Here is a 24257-nt window from a genome sequence, read left to right on the forward strand (position 1 = left end):
ATGTTTAAGGTTGTCTATCAACTTGGCTAGGCCATTGGTTTCAGTGGTTTGGCAGCTAGTATGTAATCATCCTCCATTTTTGTGATCTGACGTGAGCAGCCAATCATTTGAAAGAGGAGTTTTCCTCAGGGATTTGGCCTGCATCCAATATATACGGATGTTCTGACAAAGCTCACTCCCTTTTGATCCTGCATCCAACTCATCACCCTTTGACCTCTGGTTCTTGGAATGTGACCCAGCAGCCTGCAGCATGACCTACAAATTTTGGGTTCATCAGACTCTGCAACCACATAAGTCAGGAGAAGCCTCCAGCCTGATGCCTGACCCACAGATTTGGGGCTTCTCAGCTTCCAAAACTGTGTGAACCATTGCCTTGAAATAAATCTCTTTCTATATATTTATATACATGCTTTGCTGGTTTTGTTCTGCTAAAGAACCCAGCCTAAGACACTTGGTAGTGAGAGTGTTTCAAGAGGAACAAAATTGTAAGGATGAATTTTCTAAATCAGTTCTCAAGTCTAACTAGTCTTAAAAGCAGTGACAACTCTGCCTCTAGTAGTAAAGAGGATATTGTTAACCCATAGCATGAGGTGGCAATAGAAATACACAGAATATCACCACCATTAGATCAAATATTTGTGAGAGACAAGGCTCTGGGTGATTGCATATTTGATAGTTTTCTACAATTTTTTCAGACTGAGGAATATAAGGAAGCTGGTTGGTTGGTCCTACTTTCACTAGACAAAGTGGTGAAAGAAATAAATGAGCTCAAAACTTCAGAGTCACAGCTCAAGCACCACATAAAAGATCTGAAAGTTGCCACTTACGCCCTGAAAGAAAGCCTTATTTCTTGTAGTAATACAGCTGATATTGCTGAAAACCAAACTCAGAGTCTTATCATAAGAGTGGCTGAATTACAATGTCAACTGAATTCCCAACATTGAATGGTCTGAAGTAATAGTGAGGGTATTGATTGGAAAAAATAGTATCCTGAAACTTGGGATGGGGACATATGGACAGATAATCAGGAAGCTGGGGACATTGAGCCCCTAAATTTCACTGAATCTGTCCTGCCAACAGAAATAGCCCTCTTACTCCTATCTGAAGAGATTACTCCACCTTTGTCTGCTGAGCCACCCTCCCCAGTAAAACCATTATCCCTTCCACCTCAATCTGATGAGATTCACCCAGCTGTGTCTGAAGAGTCATTGTCTAAGATATCACCTGGGACAGTTCTTGAGGAATTTCCTGGGGCATTGTCTGAGGCAGATGCTTTACAAAGCATTGCTGAATGTCCCCAGGACCCACCCCACCATCCATTTTTGTTTCTAGACCTAGACTTCAGTTTCATCAAGCCCCAAGAGGTGAAATATAAAGCATAACCCAGGAGGAGGTATGCTACACTCCAGAGAACTGTTTGATTTTTCTAATATATACAAAGAGAAACCTGGGGAATATACGTGGTGTGGGATAATGGCATAAGGAACATAAAGTTGGATTATTCTGAGTTTATCGATATGGACCCACTAAGCACAGATACTTCATTCAATGTTTCAGCTCAAGTGATTAGAAAAAGATCTAGTAGTTTATTTGGCTGGTTCACTGAAGCATGGATTAAGTGTTAGTCTACACTAAATCAAGTTGAAGTAGCAGAATTGCCTCAGTATACTGCAGAAAAATGTGTCAAAAGGCTTAGGAAAATTGGTATGTTAGAGTAGATTTATCAAGTTGGACCCACAGAACAGCCCATGGAGTGCCCAGAGGACACATCTTTCACCACAACAGTGAGGAACAAATTTGTGAAGGTAGCATCCCAGCATCCTTGAAGACTGCTGTGATTGCTATTTTACGGAAGTCAGATTTGACAGTGGGAACTGCACTGAGTTAAGACACCTAACTACAACGTGGTTCATTGGACCTCATGGTGGTAGGGGCCAAGCAGCAGTGTTTAATTGCCAAAAACAAGGTGGGCTTGGTTACCCGTAATAGACAGCAGAATCAAAGCAGTAATCAGAATTGTCTGACTTGTATGGACTTACAGCATTCATTACTTAGTCATGGTGTCCCTAAAAGTAAAACCACAAACCTAGTGCTGTTGAGTTGATTCCGACTCATAGAGACCCTACAGGACAAAGTATAACTGCCCCATAGAGTTTCCAAGGAGCACCTGGCGGATTCGAACTGTCGACACTTTGGTTAGCAGCCGTAGCACTTAACCACTATGCCAAAATAGATGGGAAATATACTAAATATTTACTTGATCTGTACAACCAGAAGAATTCTAGGTCAAGTGAATGGCAGTCTAACTTGAATCACCAAAATAGAGTCATGGCCCCTCAATCAATTTCCAGACTTGAGCCAGTTTACAGACCCACAACCCCTTGAATGAAAGGGAGGCCAGGTCCCATTGAGGAAGGACCCCACTATGCTGCCAAAAATTTATACTGTTAATCTTTCTCCAAGCCTTCCCAAAGGGATCTACAGCCTTTTATGAAAATGAGAAAGGAAATAATAAGACATTAGAGGATTGCTGGACTCTGGCTCTGAACCCACACTAATTTCAGGAGACCCAAAACATCACTGTGGCCAATGGTTTGGCTGAATGGTCAGGGATTTGGAAGGAACATGATTTGGAAAACTGGTGACAAGAAGTATGGGGAAGAGGCACGTGGATAGACCTCTCCAAATGAGCCAAGGAAGTGAAGATATTTGTCTCATGTGAATATTCACCAAAGGGTGTCCTCAGCAGAGAAGGATTTTAACAATCAAGTGGGTAGGATGATGCATTCTGTGGACACCAGTCAGCCTCTTTCCCCAGCTACTCTTGCCATTGCCCAACAGGCTCATGAGGAAAGTGGCCATGGTGGCATGGATGGAGGTTATCCATGGACTCAGCAACACCAGCTTCCATCACCAAGGCCAACATGGTTACAGCCAAAGCTGAGTGCCCAATCTACCAGCAACAGAAACTAACACTAAGTCCCCAATATGTCACCATCCCTAGGAGTTATCAGCCAGTGACCTGGTGGCAAGTTGATTACATTGGGCCACTTCCATCATGGAAAGGGCAGCATTTTGTTCTTACTGTGATAGACCTTCTGGATATGGATTTGCTTTCCCTGCACAGAATGCTTCTGCCAAAACCACCATCCACGGACTTGCAGAATGCTTGTCTACCATCATGATATCTCACACAGCATTACCTCAGATCAAGGCACTCGTTCCACAGCAAATGATGTACAGCAATGGGCCCATGCTCATGAAATTCACTGGTCTTACCATGTTCCCCACCATCCTGAAGCAGCAGGCTTGATAGAACAATGGAACGGCCTTCTAAAACACAATGACGGTGCCAGCTACGTGGCAATACCTTGCAGTGTTGGGGCATGTTCTCCAGAAGGCTATACATGCTCTAAACCAATGTCCAATATATGGTGCTCCTCCACAGCTGGAGCTCAGATGGTGCTGTGGTTAAAAGCTACGGCTACTAACCAAAAGGTCAGCAGTTTGAATCTACCAGCTGGTCCTTGGAAACCCTATGCGGCAGTTCTACTCTGTTCTATATGGTCTCTATGAGTCAAAATCAAATCAATGGCAACAGGTTTATTTATTTTTTTTAATATACATTTACATTAAAAAAAAACCAAAATTTGGGTTTTATGTTTGCATATACACTGGTTTTCGTCGCTATAAGTTGGAACCAACTTGACAGCAATAGGTTTGGTGTTTGTTTGTGGTTTGTTTGTTTGTTTTCACCATAGCCAGGATTCATGGGTTCAGGAATCAAGGCATGGAAATAGGTGTGGCACTATTCACTATTATCTCTAGTGACCCACTCACAAAACTTTTGCTTCCTGTCCTCATGTACCTATGCCCTGCATGTCTAGAGATCTTAGTTCCGAAGGGAGGAACACTCCTATCAGGAAACACAACATTGATCCCATTGAACTGGAAGTTAAGAATGCCACCCAGCCACTTTGGGCTTCTCATGCGCCTGTATTAACAGGCAAAGAAGGGAGTTACTCTGTTGTCTGGTTTGACTGATTTCAAGGGGAAATCAGATAGATATTGCACAATGGAGGGAAAGAAGAGTATGTTTGGAATACAGGAGATCCCTTAGGATGTCTCTTAGTACTACCATGCTCTATGATTAAAATCAATAGAAAACCACAGCAACTTAATTCTGACATGACTACTAATGGCCCAGAACCTTCAGGAATGAAGGTTTGTGTCACCCCACCAGGCAAAGAACCACAACCAGTTGAGGTGCTTGCTGAGACAAATGGAATACAAAATAGGTGGTGGAAGAAGATGGTTCTAAATACCAGCTACAACCATGTGACCAGTTGCAGAAAAGAGGACTGTAATTGTTATGAGTATTTCTTCCTTGTTTTGTTATATGTGTATGGAAAACCTATGGGTCAGTTCTATTCTGTCCTATAGGGTCTCTATGAGTCGAAATCGAGTGGATGGCAACGGGTTATACATATATATATATATTTACACAGACACTTCACTGGTTTTGTTCCTCTAGAGAACCTGGCCTAAGATAGCCACCGAATGTGGAGTTAGAAGAGATACACACAATTACACGTGACAGTGGGTCAGAGCTGACTCCTACAAATCACTGCACTAAGGGAATGAAGAGTAGCCGGTGCAAAGCAATGGGGAATGGCAATATGGTGGAAAACCATAAGCACATAGCCTATCTAAAAGCATTCAAATTTAAATTTTTTAAATACACTGAAAGGATCAAAATGATCTATGAATCTCCAATTTGTGACTCCAGGAAAGGATACTGCCTAACTCCTTAGCCTGGCTTTCAATATCCTTTACTATCTGGTACCTTCTTATCTTTCCAGCTTGTTTCTAGTTCTCTCACTGCTTTTATTACAGTCCAGCCACACCCTAACTATTTGCGATTTCCTTAGCCTGTCTCAATTACTTTGCAGATAATAGTCCCTCTTCCTGGAATTCTGTTTCCCATCACATCTTTCTGGAAAATTTCTCTTCCTTCTTTAATTCTGGATATCTCCTTGCCCTGACCCAACAATAAACAGTGAGTTCTGTGCTCCTACAGACTCATTTGCAGGACTATGCGTCAGCATTTCTTATACTCTGTCATAATTTAATTTTCGTGTCCTCTTCCTCACAAGACTGAGAGCTCCTTGAGTATGTAAATCTTGTCTCCTTTGTGTCTGTATTTTCATCACATAGGACAAAGCATAGCTTACAGAATAAACTCAGTAAATAGACAAATAAATATGCGAATGAATTAATATGAGTAAATAATAATAATAGCCAACTCTTCCACGCCACATACCACATGGCAAAAACCATTGTAGGCGCTTTACATATACTAACTAATTTAGTACTTAAATTGATCCTCTTTACTTTCCCATTTTGTAGATGATAAAACTGAAGCACAGAGGATTTAAGAGATTTGTGCAACCAAGATCACACAGTAAGTGACGGAGCTGGGCATTTAGCTGCATCAGACTTCTTTCGCCTCTTGGCTCATTCTGACTGCTCTCAAATTGGTAGCAGACATGGGAAAACAAATACTTCCAAGTACATTTGTGACTGCAGTAGCTAAATGCCCTTGCTGTCCTATAAAGCAGCTCACTCAGGGACCATTAGCTATCTGGATGAAGCTGCTGCCACAGTGAATTTACTGAAAAAGCAGTGAGTTTAATGAAATAGTTGTCCAAAACACCCACCCAATATAAATGGATTTGGGCAACAGAAGTGCTTTTGTTGCTGCCAGAGTCCTGCCATAGATCAGGACTTGATAGATTTGAAGTGCTTTTCAGCCTAAAAGCTTTCACCCAGAGGCGGAAGCAAGTCTTATTGGGCTTCGAGCCCCTTGGAGGCCAGGGGACATGGAGGTAGCACCCCTGCTCATGTTGGAGAAGAAGTTCAAACAGCAGATGACTCTATTTGAATTAAATTCCAGTCAAGTCTGTGATAGGCACTGAGCTACTACCCTGTGCCAGACACTGTGCTGAGCTCTAGGAGGTGGACAGAGATGGGTTTGGACAAAGTTGAATCAGAATCGGACCTGTCTCAAAGAATGCTTTCCTCCTAATGTAGAGAATGAACTATACTATATAGTATAATGTGAGCACAAAGAAGGTAGAGAAAGTTATTCCGGTTGAATTGATACAAGAAGGCTTTATGGACATGATGTCTCCGAAGGACAAGAAAGGTTTGGGCCAGCAGACAGGAGAGATGGGCATACAAAATACAGGAAACTGGATGAGTAAGACCAGGGGGCCACATATCGCATCGGGAACTTTTACGGAACATCAGGAAGTTCAACCTGACTGATGCAATTTGTGAAGGGGAGTAATGGTAAATAAGGCTGGAGTGGTAAAGACAGTCTATGACATGCAGGACCTTGAGGAAGCAACGGAGGAATAATGAGCAGTGAGGACCCGTTGAAGTTCTCAGACAATGGGCATGAATGTGATCTAGATCAGCCCTTCTCAAACATTAATGTTCATAGAAATCACTGGGGGGTCTTATGAAAATGCAGATTCAGATTCCATAGGTTTGGGGTTGGGCCTGAGGGCTGGAATTGCTGACAAGCTCCTAGGTGATGCCTATACTGCTGGACCACACTTTGAATATCAAGGGGCTAGAATGGATGGAAGTATGAAAAAATGAACGGAGTTGGGTAGGAGACTCATTTCAGAATATTACTTTAATTTGCATGATACTTTTATCATTCAATTTCTCATGACTAAAAAGGATTGTTGTTGTTGTTGTTATGTGCAAGTTGGTTCCAACTCATAGCTACCATATGTACAACAGAATGAATCACTGCTTGGTCCCCCACCATCCTCATGATTGTTGTTATGCTTGAGCTCAGTGTTCAATCTGCTGCGTCAATCCACTACATTGAGGGTCTTCCTCTGTTTTGCTGACCCTCCTCATTTCCAGGGTTTTTTGTTATTTTATTTGTTAATTATTCTTTTTTTTTTTTTCATTACATAGTTCAGCACTTTTCATAATATAAGTAGACTGTAAGGAGATAAAGATATGATTGGCCTTAGCCCATCAGCAGTACCCACCAGCCCCTATGGGTATATGACTTTTCAGTTGGTTCTGGGCAAAGACTAAATAAAGTCAAAAGAAAGCACAAGCCAGAAAAAGTTCAGGAGAGGAAAAGAGGACAAGGTCTCTGAGGCTCTCCAGTGAATCTCTGATCCCCTTCAATGCGAACAAAAGATAATTGACAAAGAAACCAGACACGGGCACAAAGATCATTTAACCAATTTAAACCACAATGATCGCTGTGTGGGGAGATGAAAAATCACAAAAGGCAGCAGAGCCATTTAATGAGAAGCAACAAGGCTGGGAGAGAGGTCTCATGGAGTCAAGTCCTCCCTGTGACCCTTAATAACTGGTTGCCTTTGGATAGGTCATTTAATTTCTGAGTTTCTTCATCCATAAAATAAAACCAATAGCTACTTCCTGCCTTCTCTCCTGGGTCTCTCTCTCTCTTTTTTTTTTTCTTTTTATTGTGCTTTAAGTTTACAAATCAAGTCAGCCTCTCATACAAAAATTTATACACACCTTGCTATATACTCCTAATTGCCCTTCCCCTAATGAGACAGTACATTCATTTCCTCCAATTCCTCTTTTCTAGTCCATTTGGCCAGCTTCTGACCCCCTCCACTCTCTCATCTCCCCCCAGACTGGAGATGCCAACATAGTCTCTTGTGCCTACTTGACCCAAGAAGCTCACTCTTCATCTCCTGGGTCTCTTTGAGGATCAAATATGATATTATCTGTGAAAGTGATCACGTGCAGCTCGGCTTTGGCTATTACTGTCCTTCAGAGAGGAACCCTGTGCCTGGAAAACAATTCCTGACCCCCAGTTCCTCATCCTCATCTCTCCCTTGTCTTCCAAGATGTCTCTCTTCTTATTTAAACATCTGGCTTAGCACTTTCTTCTGGGAAATCTTTCTAAATTAATCAGAGATGCCCTGCACACTTCCACTTGCCCACCACATTCAACAGAACTCAGAGATTATGCAACCTGTGTCTGCCAGAGAACCCTACAAGAGATGCCAAATATACAAGAGGCTGTCCTTGCCCAGCAGGAGGCAACAGTCTAATTACAAGACACATGTGGAACATCTGTGTAATCATAAAAGGACCATTTCAGCAAAAGTCAGGGCACCACAGAGCCATGGTGTCTTATCTCTGCTACTTTTTTTCTGAACCTGATTTCCCTCATCTGTAAAATAGGTCTCACATTTATAACTTCAGACAATTGCTATGAAGATTAAATTAAATGAAGAAGAGCAAATTCAAACTTCAAACTGCTATGGAAATAATATTTCTAATTTTATCAAAAACGTATGTGAAATGCTTCATATATTTTAATTTCTCTTTCCAGCTAGGAACTCTTACTGTGCCACCCTGGTAGACATCCCCTAACCTGTGCTTCAATTTCAAAAGGATACTAATAAGCCCTTAAATTTGTGTAGCCATTTACTGTTTGGAAAGTAATTGTCCGATAATCGGCAAATGATAAAGTAACTTCACAATAACTACACGGCAACTGGGAAAAATGCTTATTTCATAAAATTAAAGAGGAAAAAAAAGGAGAGAAGTACCACTTAGAGGAGATCATCAAAATTATATGTATTCAGCAATATAATGACAAATGCACGGAAAGCACTTATCAAAATGCTTGGAACATTTTAGGTGCTCAATAAATGCTCTTAATATCGTGACAGTCCTTAACAAAAAAAAAGCCATGCAGAAAAGCTGGGCTGATATATATCAGAAATGAACAGTGGTTGTGCATCTTTCAAAAGCACTGAATTTCTAACAGACTAAAGAACACAATAAAACAAATTCACTAATTAAGAAAGGGGGGCGGGAGGGCAAAACCTACTCAAGATCACCCAGCTACACAGAAGTACATGGGAGATCCAGGATACAAACTTAAGTATTCTGATTCAAAATTCAGAAGTTTTTCTGACACTAGGCTGCCTCTACAACTCTGCTTGTATTCTGTTGCCTATATGCTCCACATAGACAGTTAATTGGATTTCACGTATTGACTATACCCAAGTCCTAGGACAGAAACCAGATGGGATGGAAGAAGGGGGTAGACAATGAAATGTCTTATAAACTTTTTCCACAAAGATGAAGAGCACTATGTATGTGATCTCAGCCACCATAGCCAAGTCTCCTCACTTAGAAAAAAGGAGTATAAGAACAGCATTCCCTCACCACCACTTCACACTAATGTGTGCGGAGGGAACAATCCCATCTCCTACGGCCTCCTTGATCACCATAAATAAAGGCATCTCAAGTACATTTTGCTGAAGAGTCACTTCATTGCCATCACAGTACACTTTTTGAGACTCCATAGAATGTCAAGTTGTTCTCCTTAGTGCTGGCTTAATGGGTCACTTCTAAAAAGGTACACACAATTTCTCTAAAAAATCCTTCCCAGAAGGACCAAGAAGGAGATAAGGTTTCTTTGTAGCTGTTTATTGTTGCTGTTAGGTTCCATCGAGTCAGTTCCAAGTCATACTGACCCTCATGTTCAATAAAACAAAATATTGCCCAGTCCTGTGCCATCCCCACAATCCTTGCTATGTTTGAGTCCATCGTTGTAGCCACTGTGTCAATCCACCTTGTTGAGGATCTTCCTCTTTTTCACTGACCCTCTACTTTACCAAGCATGATGTCCTTCTCCAGGGAGTGGTCCCTCCTCATAAAATGTCCAAAGTCTCACCATCCTTGCTTCCAAGGAGCATTCTAGCTATACTTCTGCAAGACAGATTTGTTTGTTCTTCTGGTAGTCCATGGTATATTTAATATTCTTCGCTAGCACTATAATTCAAAAGCATCAATTCTTCTTCCATCTTCCTTATTTGTTGTCCAGCTTTCCCATGCATATGAGGTGATTGAAAATGCTATGGCTTGGGTAAGGTGCACCTCAGTCCTCAACATGACATTTTTGCTTTTTAACACTTGAAAGAGATCTTTTGCAGCATATTTGTCCAATGCAATACGTCATTTGATTTCTTGACTGCTGTTTCCATGGGTTTAATTGTGGATCCAAGAAAAACAAAATCCTTGACAACTTCAATATTTTCTCATTTTACCTCATGATTGGTTCAGTTGTGAGGATTTTTTTTCTTTATGTGGAGGTACAATCCATACTGAAGGCTGTAGTCTCTGATATTCATCAGTAAGTGCTTCAAGTCCTCTTCACTTTCACCAAGCAAGGTTATGTCATCTGCATATTGCAGGTTGTTAATGTGTCTTCCTTCAATCCTGATGCCATATTCTTCTTTACATAGTCTGGCTTCTTGGATTATTTCCTCAGCATACAAGCTGCACTAAAGGCATTGACGAAGAACAAGCATCCAGGAATTGATGGAATACCAGTTGAGATATTTCAACAAACAGATGCAATGTTGGAAGCATGTACTCATCTCTGCCAAGAAATTTGGAAGACAGCTATCTGGCCAAGTGACTAAAAGAGATCCATATTTGTGCCCATTCCAAAGAAATGTGATCCAAGAATGCGGGAATTATTGAACAATACCATTAATATCATGTGCAAGTTAAATTCTGCTGACGTTAATTCAAAAATGGTGGCAGCAGTACATCTACAGGGAACTGCCAGTAATTCAAGTTGGATTAAGAAGAAAACATAAAGGCAGATGGATCTTCACTGAAAGCAGAGAATAACAGAAAGATGTTTACCTGTGTTTTATTGACTACGCAAAGGTATTCAACTGTGTGGATGATAACAAATTATAGATAACATTGCAAAAAACAGGAAATCCAGAACACTTAATTGTGCTCATGAGGAACCGATACATAGACCAAGAGGCAGTTGTTCAAACAGAACAAGGGGCTGCTGAGTATTTTAAAATCAGGAAAGGTATATGTTAGGGTTGTATCCTTTCACCATACTTACTTAATGTATAGCTGTAGAAGCAGATTAATCTTCTGGATGGACTGGGTTGGTGGCCTGGGTCCTAATCTGAGATTCCTTAGGGTATTCTTAATGGTTTCAGATAAATTGGGATCTAGCTAAGGTTTATGACTGTACCTCTTCAATCTCCCTCTTGGCATCTCTGAACAACCTCTTTGAGTCCTCTTCCCAAGTGCCTTCAAATTCACTTTTCCAATTTTATTGAAAATACATCATTATCAATTTAGAACATCACGCAGCAGCTCACCTGAACTACGTTGGTTGATATTTTGTGGCAAATGCTTTTACTGATAATGTTGTTTTGTTTTGTTTGTGTGTGTCCTTAGTTTCTATGGAAGGCAACACTATAAGAAACAATACTGTCCAGATATTACTGTTCCTTTTAGAAAACTACTGAATATAGTATATGGACACTTATATGAAACTATTTACTCAACATCTCCACGCAGATGTTCTATGGACACCGCAGACACATTTTTTACCCAAAAATGAACTCAACAAGTTCTGTAAAAGAAGGATGACAAGATTATTTGGAATATTAAGTGATATTTTGTGTGTAAAGTTCCTTCTACAATGTTCAGCATATGGTGATTTCTCAATAAAATAGACATTGTTTCCTTCTAAACCTAAAAATATGTCACAGTCAACCCAGTAATTTCCCAAAACCTATGAGTTACCCTGGACTCCTTCCTCACTATGTCAGTTATCAGTTTATTACCTCTCAGCTCCAAATGTATCCTTTGATATGTGCTCTATGATAAACAGCGGAATTCTTTTAAGCATTTCCCTTTGTACACGAGAATCCTATTATGCTCTCACAGCACAGGGTGCAAGGGGAACATTGCGAGAGAGCCCTGGTAGCGCAACAGTTGAGAGCTACATCTGCTAACCAAAAGGTTGGCAGTTGGAATCCACCAGCTGCTCCTTGGAAACCCTGTGGGGGAGTTCTACTCTGTCCTATAGTGTCATACGAGTCGGAATCTACTCATCAACCCTGTGGGTGTCAGAACCTTGCTCTATAGGGTTTTCAATGGCTGATTTTTTTCAGAAGGTGATCACCAGGAATTTCTTCTAAGCTGCTGTTGGGTGGACTCTAACTTTCAAACTTTCCCTTTGCAGCTGAGCACAGTAATCATTTGCAGGACCAGGAAGCCCATCACAGGAGGAAAAGGCCTGTTATTTCAGCCTGGGCTAGGGGTCAGTAGTGTGGGTTGTGAAAACAACCAGTGGATCCTGCCCCACTATGGGCCCAGAATGCCATTCCTCTGCAACCTTGCACTTTCTGCCTGTCAATAACCTTTTCTCAAGAGCCTGGCCAGACTTAACCTGTTCAGCAATGAAAAAGGTGACTTTTTGCTGAATTAGATAACAGTTTTTGAAAACTGGAAGAGTACTTCCCCAATTTTTTTTCTCCTGTGTGTTATCTCAGTGTAACAACTTTAGAACAAACAAACAAAAACACAAACACACAGACCCAGAAAGGTCAGAGCCTGGGACTACTACTACCCCCTTTCCTCCTTCATTGAAATGAGGCCCATCCATTCCGTCCTTAGAAATTACAGGAGCTTCCCCATGTAGTACAGCCCACCCAACTCCACCAACCACACAAGAACATTTTCAAGCATAACACTTTTTTTTTTTTGGTGACAGAAATAACCAGGCTTCATGCATTTTGTTGTTGTTGTTGTTGTTGTTAGATGCTGTTGAGTTGGTTCTGATTCATAGCTGCCCCGTGTATAACAGAATGAAACATTGCCCAGTCCTGTGCCATCCTTACAATCATTGATATTCTAGAGCTCATCCTTGCAGCCACTGTGTCAGTCCATCTCATTGAGGGTCTTCTTCTCTTTCGCTGACCCTCTACTTTACCGAGCATGATGTCCTTCTTCAGAGACTGGTCCCTCCTGATAACATGTCCAAAGAACATGAGACAAAGTCTTACCATCTTCACTTGCAAGGAGCATTCTTGCTGTACTTCTTCCAAGACAGATTTGTTTGTTCTTCTAGCAGTCCATGGTATACCCAATATTCTTCACCAACACCATAATTCAAAGGCATCAATTCTTCTTTCATCTTCCTTATTCATTGTCCAGCTTTCTCACCCACATGAGGTGGTTGAAAATATCATGGCTTGGGTCAGGTGAGCCTTAGTCCTCAAGGTGACTTCTTTGCTTTTTAACACTTTAAAGAGGTCTTTTGCAGCAGATTTACACAATGCAGTACATCATTTGATTTCTTAACTGCTGCTTCCATGAGTGTTGATTGTGGATGCAAGTAAAATGAAATTCTTGACAACTTCAATCTTTTCTCCACTTACAATGATATTGCTTGTCGGTCCAGTTATAAGGATTTTTGTCTTCTTTATGTTGAGATGCAATCCATACTTAAGGGTGCAGTCCTTGGTCTTCATCAGTGCTTCAAGTCTTCTTCACTTTCTGCAAGCAAAGTTGTGTCTTCTGCATATTGCAGGTTGTCAACGAGTCTTCCTCCAATCCTGATGCCTCTTTCTTCTTCATATAGTCCAGTTTCTTGGATAACTTGCTCAACATATATATTGAATAAGTATGGTGAAAAGATACAACCCTGATGCAAACCTTTCCTGATTTTTAACCACTCAGTGCCCCCTTGTTCTGTTCGAACTGCCTTTTGGCCTATGAACAGGTTCCTCATGAGCATAACTAAGGATTCTGGAATTCTCGTTCTTCGTAATGTTATCCATAATTTGTTATGATCCACACAGTCAAATGCCTTTGCATAGTCAATGAAACACACATAAACATCTTTCTGATATTTTCAGCTTTCAGCCAAGATCCATTTGCCATCAGCAATGATAGCCCTCTTTCCATGTTCTCTACTGAATCCAGCTTGAATTTCTGGCAGTTCCTTACAGATTTACTGTTGCATCTGCTTTTGAATTATCTTCAGCAACATTTTACTTGTCTGTGATATCAATGATATTGTTCAATAATTTCTGCATTCTGTTGGATCACCCTTCTTCGGAATGGGCGCAAATATGGATCTCTTTCAGCCAGTTGGCCAGAGAGCTGTCTTTCAATTTTATTGGCATAGACAAATGAGCACCTTTAGTGCTGCACCTGTTTTTTGAAACATTTCAATTGATATTCCATCAATTCCTGGAGCCTTGTTTTTTGCCAATGCCTTCAGTGCAACTTGGATTTCTTCCTTCAGTACCATCAGTTCTTGATCATATGCTACCTCAGGAAATGGTTCAACATCTTGCACAGTAACTTTCAGCAACTTCTATGGACATAGGAATCCCTGCATGCTCACCCAGTAGTTTGAAGAACTTCTTCTTTCAAATAAGGATTCCATATCAGAATGATTAAAGGGTATATACACCTATCCTTTACAAAGTAATTTCACATCCGTGAACTTGCTTTATCTTTCCTACAACCTTGCTGGTTTTATGATTCCCATTTTACAGATAAGAAACAGAGATTGGGATGATTAAGTGGCCAGATGGTCACATAAGTGATAGAGCAAGGAAGGACTGCACCCCATGCATTAGCCTTGAGGTTTATTGAGTTGTAATTTCTTTCCAGAGAGGAATAGGTGCAGGTAGAAGGTGACTGATGAGCCCAGCTCAATCTTTGGTTATGGTTGGTCAGATTCTTAGAAGGTTGGTCTTCTTTTAGTACTGTTGTACTGGAGTTGAATCTTTTTTACATAGTTATAAGGATTTCCTTAACCTGAGCTAGCACCTAAGTGGAGCCAGGACTTACTAAGAGGTGGCTTCTGCTGTGGTAAAATATTCAAGTTTCTGGGGACTCACTTCTGCTCCCAAATATGACCAATCCACTGCCTCTTCTCTTCCCTTCTCCCAAACACCAAACACTCCACCAAGAGCTATTTCTGGGGTCTTGAAAGCTTTTTCAGTTCTTAAAAGATCCATATTCAAAGGAAATGAATTTTATCCAAATCATACCCTGAGTTTTTATTACTCTTAAGAAAGGAATAGTTTCTTTGCCTATAAATTCATTTTCTTCCTAGTGCAAATGGTTAATGCATTCTATTGCTCCCTAATGTCCACTCAGAGGTGCCTTGGAAGAAAGACCAGGTGATCTATTTCAGGAAAATCAGCCATTGAAAATCCTATGGAGCATAGTTCTACTCTGACACACATGACATGCCATGAATAGGAATCAATTCAATGGAAACTGGTTTAAAAAAAAAAAAAAACTGGTTTGTATATAAAGTACAAACCTCTTATCAAATAGTTCAATGAAAAATAAAGATTGTTATCAGAAATCTCATATAAGCCAGGGAAAGGGAGATGATTATTCCAAGAACTGGGCACATAAAATGATGTTATAACAATTTGACTGCATTTCTTGATAGTCACGGCATGAAGGAAATCTGACATAATTGTTATTTAATGAAAAAGATAAGGAATAGTTTAGTAAGAGATAAACTTCCTGACCTCATATTTTAAGAAGAATTTAGAATATGTACTTTTACAAGAGGAGAATGAGAAATACAGTAGATAATTAAATCAGCTAATGTATCTTTGAGTATTAAGCAACACATACTCTGCTGGTTATGAGAGATACAGAAATTAATAAGACATAGACGCTGTCCTCAGTGCATTCAATTATGATCAAGTTTGGCTAGTGTCACAACAGAAGGATATCCAAGGTCTAGGGCTAGCACACAGGAGAGACTAATGCACTCTATTTCAGCTGGGCAGGGGATTTCAAAGATGGTTTCTCCTAGAGGATGGCACCTCAATGGGGTTTTAAAGAACAGATTAAAATCAAACAATTGGACAAGAGCTAAGGAAAAGTTTCCCGGGCAGTGGAAATTGTGCAAAAAGGCCAGGAGTGTATCAACTTTCATGACCTTGCGTTAGTTAGGATACGTTAGGTTTTGCTGTGGTCATAAAAAAACGACCCCCAAATCCTGTGACTTAAAGTAACAAAGGTTTATTTCCTACCCATACTGCATGCTCAGTGCATGGTATTCATTGTAACTCTCTTCCATATCATCTTCACTCAGGGATGCAGGCTGAAGTAGCAATAGCTAAATGGGACATTGTCAATGGTCATGGCAGAGGGAAAAAGCACACAGCAATCAAGCACTGGATCTTACAGCCTCTACCCAGAAATTACACATGTCACTTCTGCCTAAATGTCATTGCCCAAAGCTGGTCCCCTGCCTGCTCCTGAATTTCAGTTGGAAGGAATATATAATCCTCCTACAGAAAGGGAGTGCCATGAAGGATCCAGAGTATTTAGTGAACAGCAAATTCATTTACCACAGATGGTTCCTGAGAACTACCAATAGTTTGATATAAGAGGGCAAAGTGAGCATTGTCAGGAGAGGAGGCTGGAGACATGCCTAAGGGCCTCGTGGATCATGTTAAAGAATTTGGATTCCACTCCATAGGTGATAGGGAGCCACCAAAGGGGGAGAGTGTGTGATCATATTTATGTCTTATAAAGATCACCGTAGGTCCACAATCCCTTATTCAAAATCTACAGGCTCCGATGTGAGTCAGAATTGAAAATTCTTCAGACTTTAGAAAAAGAAAACAAGGCATATGCTGTTAGTTTTATGATTCAAGTGGAGGTCTGAGACAGCCCCCCATAACCAAACACATTATTATTCATGCATATTCAAAATTAAATAAAGACTATAAGTGGATTTGTGTTGGTTCATATCTGGCTTTACCATAAAATGAGTTTGTACCACACCTGCCATTTCAGCCCTTTGTTTTACATATTTGTACAGTGTCAGTGAGGGCCTGATCCAGTAGTTTACTGAAGCTGATTCACACCGACTTAGAAATGTGATTGGTAAACTTTAGAAAATTTAACAGCCAGTTGTTAATTATTAAAATTAAGTTACATAAGATTACCATTTAATAAACTAAATTAAAAACTAGGGTAACAAACACTCAAAACTTACCACTCCCTGTTTATCTTACTGCATTTACCATTGTATCTTCTGGGGTTATTTATGCCTTTTATATTTGTGTGGTGGAAGCACTATATGATGGTGTGCTACTGCATATTTCTTCCAAATTCCACATTCAGGCAGGGCTGTCATGTTAGTAGCTTGAAACTAGCCACAGTGGCAACATTTACACCATGCAAATGAGCAAATACTACAGGTCCAAGCTTGATTTATTGTTTTGTCGATTGTCTCAACTTAAGAAAGTACGTCATGTCTGTAGTGGTTACATTGTTTGAAAGCAGACATTCTTCAAACTGCTGGATGAGCAGCCAGAGAGTCCCATGTCCATACCAAAAAAAAAAAAAAACACCAACTGCCGTCGAGTCGATTCCGACTCATAGCAACGCTATAGGACAGTAGAACTGCCCAATAGAGTTTCCAAGGAGCGCCTGGCGGATTTGAACTGCTGACCTCTTGATTAGCAGTTGTAGCACGTAACCACTACGCCACCAGGGTTTCCAAATGTCCATAGAAGGAACTAAAAGTTAGTGTGCACAAAGCCAGGTTATTTATGTCACACACAATAAAGTATTATGCTTGAAGAGGTTCTTACGTGGTTGGTCGGGTAGGGGGAGTCCTACCTGGCGGAGCCCCGGTAATTCATAAGAACAGAATGGATGGGCTTCGTTCCACTTAAAAAACAAAAGGAGGAAAAGGCACAGAAATAGCTCCAGGCTCTCACCCTTCTGGATCTGCCTGTTTGTTTTGGCTTGTTTTCTTTTTTTTTTTTTTTTTTGCTTTGCAGTTGTAATGTGGTGGAATGGTATTTTTGTTGTCTTCCGTTTGTTGATGCACCACAATCTCCAGTCAAACAAAAAAAGACAAAAACATGAAAGGTCATTCAAAGCCTCTATGCACGCTGCTCCTTCTGACAAAGGGCCTCCCATCTTCTGTTTAAACAGTCACAGTGAAAGGGGGTGCAGGGGGAGGAGGAGGGCTCATTCCTTTAGTCGAGATGCCTGAACCACTTTTTCACAACTGACCACTCTATCCATTGTATTGAGGTAGCTCTGAACCAGCTATAAGGCTTAACAGTTAAAATTGTAAAAAAGAACTGACAAATTCTTACTATGGTAGAAATGATTTAAATCAGATCTTTTCATAAATGTAGCTTTTGATGCAGCAAGGGATTAGAGGAGTTTGGTAGGGACAAAAATCAAACAGTACACACACAAAAGATCTAGCATTTAAAGAAGAGGAACATGGTTCCAAAGCATAAAAAAAGAAAGCCTGACAACAAACAAGCAAATACAACTGCATGAAATTCCACATGCACAGGCCATTCTCCCCCATTCTTGTCCTTAATTCAAACTGATACCGCAAAACAAAAAAGAAATAGAAAACTAGCTGCCAGATAGACCAACTTCTTACTAAGTTCAGAGCTGAGTTCAAGACCTGGATCTTTGGGACACAGTTGTTCATATTTATCTGAAAACTATTGGTTCCACCAATCATGCGTTAATTTGGGTACACAGAATTAGGGTGCTAAGTCTCAATGCATATCACCCAATCTGACATATCTTTGGACAATTCATGTCTACAGTCCTTTACAATCACTGGACAAAAAAAGAAAAAAAAAGCAAGCTTCTACACAAATAAAATCGATGTATGCACTAGGAAAGAAATTACTGATTCTGTTAAGAACTCAAAGACAGCCACTACCGATTTTTGAAAGAACATATTTGTGCATTCTTCCTTGTAAGTGTGATGCATTATAGATGCAAAATAGGTGAATGTTTGCTTCTGGTTTGATTTTCAGAATCTATGTAAGAAATCTGTCCTAATCAAGGCAGATTTTCTTTTGGAGAAGTCAAATTTTATTCTGCAATGAGAGGGAGGGGATGAGCCAGGGAGTGGAGTGGGGAATGAAGTATGAAATGGTAAAATTGGACAAGTGAAAAAACTAATTTCCTTCATTAGAGGCAATCCAAAAAAGAGAGAGATGAATGGGAAAGAAAGAAATGCAGAAGCTACAAAAAAAAAAAAAAAAAAAAAAAAAAACAGGCCGTCTCTTAACAGTACTTGTGAACAAACGAGGGACCCTAATTTCCACTGAAAATCTAGTATGTGCCAAGAACTTGGCCCGGAATTTTATTAATATTATCTCATTTAGTCTCCACAAGAATTCTTGAAGTATGTATCATTATCTTCATTTACATACCCGTAAAAAAACCTGTTGCCGTCGAGTCAATTCCGACTCATAGCGACCCTGTAGGACAGGGTAGAACTGCCCCATATGGTTTCCAAGGAGTGAACCGCTGATCTTCACATAAGGGGAAACAAATGCCCAGAAAATGACAGGTTGGGTTTCAAAAACTCATTCTCATTCAATTCCTGGAATCCATTTGAAACACTAGTATACATTGTGGTCAGTCAGATGGACTTTTCTTGGAATCTAGTTCTTTCCATTGATCGTGGGTTTTGTTTTGATGGCCTGGATACATGCAAGTGTTACCTTCCTGAAACTTAGTCAAAGAAGCCATCATGGAAAGGGCTCAAAGTATAAGAATTGTTAAACTTCAATGCTGGAGTCTTTGTTGATCCACAAGTTACCAAGCTAGAAAACTGGACTTACTAAACCCATTAAGTAAGTATCTGACGTGGAATTCTAATAGCATTCTCCATTTAATACTGTGGGTTCTGTATTAGGAAAGAGTTGCCTCCTTCCCTAATTATATGAATATTTTACTTCGTAAACAAACAAAAAAAAATAACCAAACCAGTTGCCATCGAGTCGATTCCAACTCATAGTGACCCTATAGGACAGAGTAGAACTATCCCCACAGAATTTCCAAGGAGCGCCTGGTGATTTCGAACTGCCGAACTTTTGGTTAGCAGCCGTAGATCTTAACCACTATGCCACCAGGGTTTCCACCATTGTAAAGTCCATGGAATTATTAATATTCTGGAAGGTGAAGACAAGGACAGGCACACATTAATATCTCTGTGCAGAACATAAATACACCATCTTTATGGTGGCATTTTCAATTAAAGTCCTACTAGTTATCATAAGACTTTGAAGAGAATGGCATTATTGAGCAGTGAAAGCAACAAAGACTTATGCATTAGGCTTAGTTTTTATCCTAACTCCCGACAAAGATTTACAGCCTGGGCAACCATATGAAGCAGTTCCACTCTGTCCTATAGGGTCGTTATGAGTCGGAATTGACTTGATGGCAGTGGGTTTGGTTTTGGTTTGCTTGGCCATAACTACTCACTCGGTCAAGAGCCAGAAGCTTTGAATGGTCTCTCCAGAAGTCTCTGCTATGTGGTTTTTCAGATCTTCCATGGCAGTCTCAATGGTCCCTGGCTGAATGGGAAAAAGAAAATAGTTTAGAGAACAGTGAGCTCTCTTTATGCGTATGATTTATTAGTATATCCCCGTAGCTCCTCCAGAAAACCTATCAGGAAAGACACAGTTCTTGCAGGTGCCTATTTGTTCTAGGCGCTGCCTGTCAATGAGTTTAGTCTTGAACTCTGGTATTTGCTAAGCTGCTCTCCTTGGGTGATGTGAAAGTTATCCAAGTCCTGTCTTCCATAATCTTACTTACACTTTCTCAAAGAAACAAAGATAGCCATTTTCAGAGGACCAGCTTTTCTCAGCAAGCATGTTTATCAGGAAGTTCAAAGCACTTAGCAAGCTATGCATTTTTAAACCACACTTTTCGTGTCTTCAGAGAGAGTGTGGCAACAAAGTAAAAAAGAACTGCTTTCTTCCAGTGCTCTGACCAGATCTTTTGACTTGATCTGGGAGATGGACTCTTTGGGTCTCCTCATCTCGCTTTCTCCACCCTTCTCCAAGCAGTTGTTCCTACTTATTGGCCTTGCTCTAGCTTAAAGATTAATTGCCTCCTGTCCCAATAAGTCCATAGACCTTCTAGCTCAGGGATTTTTAAACTTCAGCACATATCAGAATCACCTGGCATGTGTGTGACTAAAACAGATTGCTGGGCCCTAGCCCCAGAGTGTCCAATTCAGTAGGTCTGGGGTAGGGCCTGAGAATTTGCTTTTCAAATAAGCTCCCATGTGATGCTGCTGGAAAAAGGACTCTACTCTGAGAACCATTGCTCTCTTGGCAGTTATTTTCAACCATGGCTGCACAGCAAAATTCCAATGCCTTGGCTGCACACCAGACTAATTATATCAGAAACTCAATGGATGGGACCCACTTATCAGTACACCAGTATTTTTTAAACCATCTCAGATGATTCCAATGGGCAGCCAGGATTGGGAATTACTGAAGTCCAGAGACTATCTAGTCTAAACCATTCAATTCATAGATGAGTAAACTGGGCCAGCTTGGAAGAAGTGGCAGAGATGAGGTAAGACACCCGGCCTTTCATTTCCAGCCCCACAACGCAGTACTGACCTCATTTCTAGCCCTGGGCAATGTTAATGATAATCAGGTTGTAAATTCTCATAATTCTTTGTATAAAAAAAAAAAAAAAACTGTTGCCATCAAGTGGATTCCTACTCATAGTGACCCGATAGCACAGAATAGAAATGCCCTGTAGAGCTATTAATAATATAGCTTTAATGCCAAAGACCTAAAGCTACTCTCTGTATAATATAGCTTTAATGCCAAAGACCTATCTCCAAATACCAGCACTCCTAATCCTCTCAGCTTGAGACCTATCTCTCAAAGAGGAAACAGAGACACTAGGCTGGCTTCATCAACCTATTGCCACTAAGTTGATTCTGACTTATGGCGACACTATAGACACAGTAGAAATGCCCCATAGGGTTTCCAAGGAGCAGCTGGTAGATTCAAACTGCTGACCTTTTGGCTAGCAGCTGAGTTCTTAACCACTGCACCACCAGGGCTCCCTAGCCTGACTAGGACCCATTTAAGCACCTTCTCTTCCCAGGAATCAGGCAGTTGTAGGATTTTTCTTTGCTTGTTTTCTCAACCTATGATAAAAGGCAATTGGCTTTGAAATATTTTTGTCATGGAATCTATCTATCAAAAAATAAAAAAATTTTAGGTGGGAATCAAAGCAGGAAAAGAGAGGAGCTATTTCAGATGAAATGAAGTAAAGGGTGCTGTACTTCACCTACTTAGCTTTCCTCATTCACTCCATACAGCCCAAGTCATCCAGAACAGGGACATAACATACTGAACATGGAATTGAGTGACCTGGGTTCAAGTTCAAGTTCTGTCCTGAATTAATTATGTGACCTACAGGTTTTAAGGAGCCGTGGTGGTACAGCAGTTAAGAACTCAGCTGCTAACCAAAAGGTCAGCATTTCAAATCCACTAGCCGTTCCTTGGAAACCCTATGGGGCAAGCCTACTCTGTCCTATAGGGTCGCTATGAGTTGGAATTAAAGACAATGAGTTGTTGTCATTGCGTAAGGTGCAAACGGTTTGCACTTTACTACTGACCTAAATGTTGGTGTTTCAAACTTACTGAGTGGCAACCTGCTTCCATAAAGACAACAGCCAAGAAAACCCTATGGAACAGTTCTACTCTGTAACTTATGGGGTCACCATGAGTTAGATTCAATGCAACATCAGTGGGTTTGGTTTGAGTTTTTGACCTTCCCACACCTCCATTTTCTTATCTATAAGATAATTGGACTAAACCAAATCTGTAAGAGCCCAGGTGATGATCAAAACCTCTTGGAAATCTTTCAGAAAATACAATCATTTCTCTTATATGTAGAGATTCTGATTTCATCATTTTAACAAGTTTCCCCATTGAGGTAGATGGTCAGCCAGGTTGGAGAACCACTGGACTGAGTGCTTTCTGACTCTCTGTCACCCTCTGCTGCTGGTTAAAAAGTTGTCAGAAAGCTAACATGGCATCCCATCCTTGCTGAAGCTTGAGTTTCATTAAATCAGTAAGTTCTGAGACGTTCATCAAAGACGCCTTGAGCTCCACTAACAGAGGAGGTTGTGTTAGCATCACTGGTTCCCAGAGACCCTACTGCTGGAGCTGGACTATCCTAGTGGGAAATTTCCTAGGATCCCATGACAATTCCTCCTCCACCCAACCTCAGTCTCCCAGAATGCAGCCCAGCTCTACCAGGTCCACGAGTCAAAAAGTTTTGTTCTGTTTTTGATGACTCAACATGGATATTTTCCCCTCTTTCTGTAATCACATAATTTTTCCCTTAGCTAATATAACTCAGTAGCAAGGATAATACTTTTCAGGAGAAAAAAGTATAAGTGGAGATGGAGAGAATAATGAAATAATCCTAAAATAAGCATTTACTGAATGCTTTTTATGCCACACACTGTGCCAGAAATATGTGAAGATGAATACAATAGTGTAGAATTTTTCAAAACCTTACTTGTCTTGTCTATGAAAAGCAGTGAGCGAAAGCAAGGAGAAATGATATATCCAGTGATCCCAATACTGTACCTCTGGGAAGTTACACTGCAGATATACTTTGCATATGTGCAAAATAACATACGTATAAAGGGTTCTCTGTAGCTTTGTGTGTGGATAGCAAAAAATTGGAAGCAACCCAAATGCCTCTCAACAAAAGATTAGTCAGCCATATTATGGGGTATATCATACAAAAGGAGCAGTGGTTAGGCACTTAACTGATAAGTGAAAGGTTAGCAGTTCTAACCCACCAGCCATTCTAAGGAGAAAGATGTGGCAGTCTGCTTCTATAAAGATTAAAAAAATAAATAAATAAAGATTACAGCCTTGGAAACCCTATACCAAAAAACCCAAACCCATTTTCATGGAGTCGATTCCAACCTATAGCAACCCTAAAGGACAGACTAGAACTGCCCCATAGGATTTCCAAGGAGCGCTTGGTGAATTTGAACTGCATACCTTTTGGTTAGCAGCCATAGCTTTTAACCACTATATAACCAGGTGGAAACCCTATGGGACAGTTCTGTCTTACAGGGTCACCGTGAGTCAGAATCAACTAAAAAAAAAAAAAAAAAAAAAAAACTCCTCAGTGAAAGCAAACCTACTGGGGGAATTTCAAAGTTTATGGTTTGATTGCTTGCATTCCCTTAAGCTAAACTAGCCAGAGGGCCAGTTGTCACATAAAGGATACCACGGTCAGCTGATCATTTTCCCCCACGTATTGAGCTCCTTGGCTAGACTGGGAGATGAGGGGGTGGTAATGAGAGGAGTGCTCCTAGGGACTCAGATACAATAAGATCCCTCTGTGGGTGTCATCAGGGCCAGACAGGGATTGCTATGGCTTGGATACATAAGGTAAGAAAAACAGCTCTAAATCAGACATGATTTGTGAAGTTGAAGCAAACCTCCCTTTTCCTTGGAAAGAAGAAAATGCATCTTATCTCGTTAAGTGTCTACTCTCAGAAA

General features: G+C 40.5%; 1 protein-coding gene across 3 annotated transcripts in view; it reads right to left on the reverse strand.

Annotated features, from left to right (window-relative positions):
* The window catches only part of TPRG1 (tumor protein p63 regulated 1), a 200713-nt gene that overhangs the window by 135667 nt on the left and 40789 nt on the right, over window positions 1-24257 (reverse strand). For all 3 annotated transcript variants that reach the window (XR_010318664.1, XR_010318646.1, XM_003412916.4), the window contains exon 3: window positions 20176-20267. Coding sequence is in view for 1 of the 3 variants with exons in the window: in XM_003412916.4 (XP_003412964.1) it covers window positions 20176-20267 (92 nt within the window). In the remaining 2 variants the exon portion in view is untranslated. The remainder of the gene's footprint in view (window positions 1-20175; window positions 20268-24257) is intronic.

The sequence above is a fragment of the Loxodonta africana genome, chromosome 1, assembly GCF_030014295.1.
Source record: "Loxodonta africana isolate mLoxAfr1 chromosome 1, mLoxAfr1.hap2, whole genome shotgun sequence".
Classification (NCBI taxonomy): Eukaryota; Metazoa; Chordata; class Mammalia; order Proboscidea; family Elephantidae; genus Loxodonta; species Loxodonta africana.